Source organism: Clupea harengus, chromosome 1 (genome assembly GCF_900700415.2).
Source record: "Clupea harengus chromosome 1, Ch_v2.0.2, whole genome shotgun sequence".
Lineage (NCBI taxonomy): Eukaryota > Metazoa > Chordata > Actinopteri > Clupeiformes > Clupeidae > Clupea > Clupea harengus.
In genome coordinates, this window is record NC_045152.1 from 13,814,435 (window position 1) to 13,822,427 (window position 7,993).

At 46.0% G+C, this 7,993-nt stretch overlaps 1 protein-coding gene across 1 annotated transcript in view; it reads left to right on the plus strand.

The window, feature by feature from the left end:
* Positions 1-443: 443 nt before the first annotated feature.
* Positions 444-7,993, plus strand: part of mazb (MYC-associated zinc finger protein b (purine-binding transcription factor)) — an 8,383-nt gene continuing 833 nt past the window's right edge. The window contains exons 1-6 of the mRNA XM_012837703.3: positions 444-1,560; positions 1,754-1,904; positions 2,219-2,709; positions 4,107-4,354; positions 5,415-5,478; positions 7,397-7,568. Of these exons, the coding sequence (XP_012693157.2) occupies positions 1,528-1,560; positions 1,754-1,904; positions 2,219-2,709; positions 4,107-4,354; positions 5,415-5,478; positions 7,397-7,568 (1,159 nt within the window). The 5' untranslated portion in view covers positions 444-1,527. The remainder of the gene's footprint in view (positions 1,561-1,753; positions 1,905-2,218; positions 2,710-4,106; positions 4,355-5,414; positions 5,479-7,396; positions 7,569-7,993) is intronic.

The window sequence follows — 7,993 nt, forward strand, 5'->3', positions numbered from 1 at the left end:
CAAATTCTGGCTTGACTGAAGGGGGAAGGGTCTTTCAAGCGTGTTGGACAAAATAAGTAAAAAAAAAAAAAAGCAAAGTAATTTAAAAGATAATAAATTGTTATTAACATGAATAGTCTCTCTGTCTTCATTCTGTGGTTTTGGTTTGAACAGCAGTACCAACTGAAAAATATATGCACTAAAATCAAACTGACCGAAAATGAAAAAGAAAAAAACAATCAGCATTCTCTTTAAAAGCCTACATAATAATTGGCATTTGGTGAGCTGCTGCTGCTGCATATGTGATACACCCTGTTATATGTGCCTCAGTATAAAAATAGATGAAGTATGTCATTCAGCCGTTGCGCAATTGGATAGGTCTACTGCTGTATGGTCTAATCATGCCATCTATCAAACTGGCCAGGCAGAGCGGTGTGACATCATCGCCTGTGTCCCCAACGAGCAACACGCTGCGTCGATCGCTAGCTCCCCTTTAAGACGCGCCGTTAGCGAGGTTGTTTATTCTTCCCTCCGCGCAGAATCGGGGAGGATCGGAGTCCTGTGATGTAAGCAATCAGAGAGCGCCTTTTATTCCGTTACTGACTGCACAATGCTGTAGTTCCTTTTCTGTCGGCCGAAATCCTGACGGGGAGGAGGGAAGGAGGCAGGGAGTTTGCGCTCCATTCACACGGACGGAAATGAGAGGGGGGTGTCCGACCCACCGCGAACCATCCCCTTTAACAACAACTGGGACATAGCGGAGAGAGAAAAGGAGAGGAGGGGGAGAAGAAAGAGGAATTAAAAAAGAAAAGGAAGAAAGAGACAGGGAGGGAGGGAGGGAGAGCGCGCGATAAAAAAAGAAAGATGACATCCCCCGAATTGAAGCGCCGAGGTGGAGCGGCAGGCTGCGGCCGGGCTCAGGCGCTCTCCGCCAGGGTCAGGGCTTGAATCCAACAACGAGGCTTCGACAAACAGCCCCATTGGCCTGTTGGGGGAATCGAGAAAAAAAAACAGATTTATGAATCGAAACATTAACTGTTACTCGTTCTATTGCGTGTGTTAGGAAACGTTTTGTACTTTTTAAAGATGCCTAAAATACATTCAAACATTATGATCAGTGTTAGCATCATGCATGATTAAGGTTTTAAAAACAACATTATTGATTTCGTTTGCTGATATGTTGAATTTTTAAAGTCATGCATATTAAAAGTAATGCGTTATTTTGACAGGCGAAGCCCTGTAATGCGATGCGTAAAAGTTAGAAGCCAAAGTATAAGAGGAATGGTCCACTGGATTCAGATTTATTGTTATTATATGTTTAATCGGTTACGCCTTTTAATTCCTATAAAATAATTAGTTGGCATAATATAGCTACTATATTGAATAACTCTATGGTTAATACCGCGGCAGGGCTTGTTTTCGCTCTTTAGTTATCCAATATTTAGAACCGCAGCATAACGGCAATCGCTCGCGTAATGCCCACAGCGCTCTGTCACAGCGCAATTATTAGGAATACTTAGCTGACTGGATTCCTCTGCGCTGAGCAAAATGGATGCTGCGTGGAGCAGTTTTCTCTTCCAGGTAAGATGCATCACACCAGCGAGCCTGTGTGTGTTTGTGTGTGGCTTTTTCTTACAGTGGGTCAAACGGTCAGTCTATTTTGGTAGTTGTCGTTGTAATTTAGTATAGTGGTTAAACAAGTCATCCCCAAAGTACAGTAAATTGTGTGTGTAGGGGGGAGTGAGAATGGTTTGTATTTGTTTCTTTTACCCAGACCACACCCACCCAAACCCAAGTGGAGGGCAGTCTCCAATCGGAGCTGCTGCCTGTCCACACGACCTCTTCACAATCCCCGCCCCCGGACCACATGGCCCCGCCCCCGTCCACAGTGGACACGGCGGCGCTGAACGAGGAGCCGGTTCCAGGTAAGGAGGGGTGGTGAGGGGTGAGAGGGGAGCCAGGAGAGGGAGGGGAGAGGAGTCACTGGAGAGGGAGGGGGAGAAGAGCGAGGAAGTCGCTGGGAGAGGGAGGGGGGAGTCTGTCTCCAAAGCAGCAGAGAGAAGGCTGAGGCAGAGTTCTCAGTTCTCAGTACTCAGCTAGTTGGAGTCTCTTCCAGCAACCTGTTCCTTCACCAAAATGGCTGAATCTCACTCTCCCCTCCTCCCTCCCTCTCTATTTCCTCCTCTCCTCTCCCTTTCTTTCTCTTTCTGTCTGCCTGTCTCTCCGTCCCCTCCTGCAGTGAAGCCGGCGGTGTCTCGTCCGGGGCGCGTGGCCCACATCTGTGCCATCTGCAGTAAGCAGTTCAAGAACAGCTACAACCTGCGGCGGCACCAGTCTGTGCACACGGGCGTGCGCATGAAGGACCGGGCCGCCCGCGAGCGAGAGGCCGCCGCCCTGAAGGAGGAGGGGGTCGCGGGCATGGGCATGGGCATAGGCATGGGGGTGGGGACGGCGGAGGTGCGCACCACTGTCCCCCTCTCCCTCCTCCACCTGTCCATCCCCCAGCCCCTGCACCAACAGCACCAACAGCAGCAGCAGCAGCAGCAGCAGCAGCACCAACAGCAGCAGCAGCAGCACCAACAGCAGCAGGCCCCCCACGGCAACCCCAACTCCAACCTCATCGCCCAGCAACAGGATGGCAACATCGTTGCCATGGCGAGCGTTGCCACAACCGTCAACCCCCTCCCGGCGCCCACTGCGGTTGTCATGGCAACGGGGGAGTCGGTACAGGTGGGTGTCCTCTAGATTGATGTAAAGATGGGTGTGTGTTCAGTGGTGTTAGGAGGTGTAGTAGTGGCCGATTGGGGTGTGTTCAGTGATGCTGGGAGGTAAAGTAGTGGCAGGTCTAAATTTAGGTGGCTACAACTATATTACACAAAACCCAACTAAGTTACCACGTGAAGTCAAGTCAAGTCAAAGTGTTTATTATCGCATACACCAAATTTCTTCAGCGCAGCGAAATTCTTACGACTTGGCAGCCAACATCTACGCAGGAGACGGCATACAACAGGTAACAAAAATAACATATACCAAAAATAACATATACACTATAACATATAACAAGTAACAACAGTTTGAAATACAAGAAGGGCAGTTTCCAGGGTGGGGAATATTAAATTTAATAAGATAAAAATATGTGCTTATACTGTATATATATGTAGCAAGTGTATTTGTATGAGGATTTCATGTGAAGGCCATCTGGCCTAATGTGTGTAAATGTTGACCAGAGACAAAGAGTCATATCACTGCTCGCTCCTTTCACTGGGCCACAGTTACGAGCGATATTCTAAATCCCATGCATTTCAACGGGAGCCAATCCATTGTGACCTAGACCACCGTTTTGGGCGACGCGACCGATAAAAGTTGGAAAAAGTTGAATCCTATGCAAATGAGGAGCGATTTTTCCCGGCAGCGGCCAATCAGATTGTTTAGTGTCGTCTCTGACGGTTTGAAAATGATATTTCCACACGCTACAACACGCTCACTCAAAGCGATGGAAGCATATCGCGTCGCTGTCATGGGTTTGCACCGTTAGGACGGCATTGGTTCACTGCCAGCATAGACTCAGTTCCTTCTGATGTTTCTAGTGCTGTCAGTTCATACACAGTCCTGTAAATGTTAACACTCATCTAGACTTGTAATCATGGAATGATTCACAGAAGGATTCAAATTGAAAGAAAGAAGATAGACAGATGCAGACCATAGAAAGAGATAGAAAGAGATAATAACACCGTCATGTCACCAGTACCAAAGCATTAATAATAATGGATGTGATTATGAATCATTTAGCAAAGACTTCTTCTACCAGTGCCTTTTTTCTCGACAGTCACCATCTAATGCTCGTCCTGGGTTTCCCCTGTCTGTATCTCTTTCTGTCTCCCCTGTTCTTTCTTTCCGCTTCTTTCTCCATGTATCCCTTTCTCTTTCTGTACCCGTCTCTATGCATCTTTTTCTCTTTTCTCTTCTTCCTGCATTCCATTTCTTTATCGTCTTCATCTCTGTTTCTCTTGTGTTTTTGTGTCATCCCTCTTTCACTCTCTCTTCTTTCTAAATTCCTTTCCTCCTTTCCTCCTCCTCCTCCTCCTCCTCCTCCCTTTCTGTCTCTTCATCTCTCTGCCCCCCTCCAGCGGTCGGTGAACCCGAATTCCAACCCTGTGCGTAAGAACCATGCGTGTGAGACGTGTGGGAAGGCGTTCCGGGACGTGTACCACCTTAACCGGCACCGGCTGTCCCACTCGGACGAGAAGCCCTTCAGCTGCCCCATCTGCCAGCAGCGCTTCAAGCGCAAGGACCGCATGAGCCACCACGTGCGCTCGCACCAGGGGGGCGTGGAGAAGCCTTATGTGTGCCCCAACTGCTCTAAAGCCTTCTCCAGGTGAGACACACACACACACACACACACACACACACACACAAGCTACCATGGCCACAAACAGACATACATAGTATATACTAGGGCTGTCAATAGATTAAAAAAAATGTACTAATTAATCTCACATTTTGAAATTCATTAATCTCCAGTAAGGGCGACGCTGGCAGCTTGCTCGAGGAGCTGAATTTTTCGTGTTCTCTCGCCGTCATACAAGGAATGTATGAGAGACACAATGGTGCCCCTGGACGGTAAAGAATTGTCCCCTGAAGCAATTCGAATCACCTCAGTCATTCCACCGCCCTGGCCGACAGTCACCGGCAACCCAAACTGCTAAAGCGTTGGTAACCTTTTCACGGACTGGTCTAGTTATTTTCCTAGAGAAGTCGTGGAGTGTGGGTTGGCGACCATCTAACCTGGGACTGCTTTCTGTCGGGTGCTTTGCATTAAGGTGATACTGATAACTTAAAGATGAACTGCTTCTGTGATAGCTAAATTCAGCTTGACAAATGCTACATACAACTTTAGTTTTGTCGATTGTTTCCGTCATTTTGCCTCTTAAACAGAAACTTTTCAACTTCCGTCTCGGTCTCTCCTATTTAACTGACTGCAGGCACGCGGCGGTTTTGTTAAAGTTGCGTTAACTGCGTTAAAATATTTTAGCGCATTAATCTCGGCCACAATAATCTCATAGATTAACGCGTTAACTTTGACAGCCCTAATATATACACATACTAATGGGCACATACAGACACACATTGATGAGCCCTGTTATCCAGACCATTTCAAGTCTTATCAGATCCACAGACATGCCAGGTGAGACACACACACACACACACTCTCTCACACACACAAGCTACCATGGCCACAAACAGACATACATATATACACATACGAATGGACACAAACAGACACACATTGATGTGTTTTCCTGAACATTTCAAAAGTCTCATCAGATCCACAGACATGCACGTACACACACACACACACACACACACATATACACACACACACACACACACACACACACACACTACAGCACTAATAAACCTCTGTTTCTCTACAGGCCTGACCATCTCAACAGTCATATCAGACAGGTCCACTCCTCAGAACGTCCCTTCAAGTGTCCGGTACGGTACCTCACCATCATATAGAACTTCACCAGTAGCACGGTTCCTTACCATCATATAGAACTTCACCAGTAGCACGGTACCTCACCATCATATAGAACTTCACCGTCATATAGAACTTCACCATCATATAGAACTTCACCAGTAGCACGGTACCTCACCATCATATAGAACTTCACCGTCATATAGAACTTCACCATCATATAGAACTTCACCAGTAGCACGGTACCTCACCGTCATATAGAACTTCACCAGTAGTACGGTACCTCACCGTCATATCGAACTTCACCAGTAGCAGGGTACCTCACCATCATATAGAACTTCACCAGTAGCTGTCACTGTTAGCACTGGGTATCAAGAACCAGCACCACGCTAATATATTTTGCTGTGTACAAATTATACCACTATCATTACATAATAGCAATAACAATCTAAAGCACTGCCCACAATCAAGCATGAATAAAAATAGATACCAATTTGCGTTACTGATGGTCGTACCGGTGTTGATAACGCTGGAATGATACTTCACAAGCAGTTTCATTCAGAGCAGTCGTACATCTGAGGAAAACATAGATCTCACATTCAGTGCAGTAGTACATCTGAGGGAAACATCGATCTCACTTTGATTTTTTAAACCCATAGCTAGAATTGATTCCAGAGGCGGTCAATACATAAGCCCGCACAGCGGTATTCTAGAATGGCTGTCAAGAAATAACATTGGAACATTTGCGGGATTCTCTCAATAAACCGTTTCATCTTCAGAGTCTATGAACCAACTTCACAATGGAACTTTAAGATTATGTGTAATACTTTGAAACAGTAATCAAATCAAACTTTATTTATACGGCGCATTTCATACCAAGAGGTAACATAATGTGCTTCACAGAAGGAAATGGGGGCACTTATGTTGGACACTAATTTTCAGAGGGATACAAAAGCCATATCATCTGAAGTGCAAACATATTACAAAGCACATACATGTATTACAGAGCCACTACAGGCCACTGAGAACAGAGACATATCACAGAGAATAATAGGCCAGATTGAAGAGGTACAGTATGTCTTAAGATCTCACTTAAATGTTTCCACAGTTTCAGCCATCCTTAGGTCCTCTGGAAGAGTATTCCAAAGGCTGGGAGCATAGAAACTAAAAGCTGCCTCTCCATGTCTCTTGGTCCTGGCTTTTTGGAACTGTTAAGAGTTCAGTGCCAGAAGACCTCAGGGATCTACTGGGTGTGTAGTAGGTTGAAAGTAATGTAGATAGATCTTCTGATTCGACCAGCAGATGTCACAAATGGTTACTGTATTTGACCTCACCTCGTTAAATGTAGTTCTTTTGAAGGGCAGATGGCAGGGTGATAAACTATGCCAAACTACAAGCATAAATAATGTATCCAAGTCCAGCTGTAAACACACATGACATGGGCACTAAGATGTGAATGCACATGTAAACACACTCATACTCCTGCGTTTAATGCACTTCCTGTGTGTTTAGTGGAAGCACTGTAGTTCTGTGTAGGCACATGTGTTTTAGCGCGTGTGTGTGTGTTTGCATCTATGCACATGTGTTTTAGCGTGTGTGTGTGTGTGTGTTTGCATCTATGCACATGTGTTTTAGCGTGTGTGTGTGTGTTTGCATCTATGAACATGTGTTTTAGCGTGTGTGTTTGCATCTATGCACATGGACAGCGTGCGCTGCTTGTAAATATAAGTGTCTTTATGTTGACTGATGGGTGTATAAATTATATATATTAGATATTATATATGTATTAATGTGTGCATGTCTAAGCATCTGACTGTGAGTTGTGTTTGCCTTATGTAAGTTCATTTATGAGTGTGTGTGATTGTCTGTATCTGAGTTGATGAGTGTTTACAGATGAATGTGTGTGTCCGGTGTGTGTGTGTGTGTGTGTTGCAGACGTGTGAGTCGAGCTTTGCCACCCGGGACCGTCTGCGTGCCCACATGATCCGGCACGAGGAGAAGGTGCCCTGCCACATCTGTGGGAAGCTGCTGTCTGCCGCCTACATCACAGATCACATGAGGGTGCACAACCAATCACAGCACCACTCCTGCCACCTCTGCAACCGCAGTGAGTTCACCAACTGGCTGTAGCTGTCTGTCTGTCTGTCTGCCTGACCGTTTCCCTTCATGTCTGTCTGTCTGTCTGCATGACCGTTTCCCTTCATGTCTGTCTGACTGTCTGGCTTTATAATGGTCTGTCTGTCTGTCTCTGTGTTTGTTTATCTGTCTGCCTAACCATTTCCCTTCATGTCTGTCTGACTGTCTGGCTTTATAACCTTCTTATCTGTCTGTCTGTCTGTCTGTCTGTCTGTCTGTCTGTCTGTCTGTCTGTCTGTCTGTCTCTGTGTATGTTTATCTGTCTGCCTGACCGTTTCCCTTCATGTCTGTCCTGGCCTGTCTTGACTTTGACAGGTGGTGTGTCTGCCAGTGTGTTTGTCTGTCTGATTTGTCGTAGTCATTTCCTGTTTGTATGAGGCCTCTTGGCTGAATGTA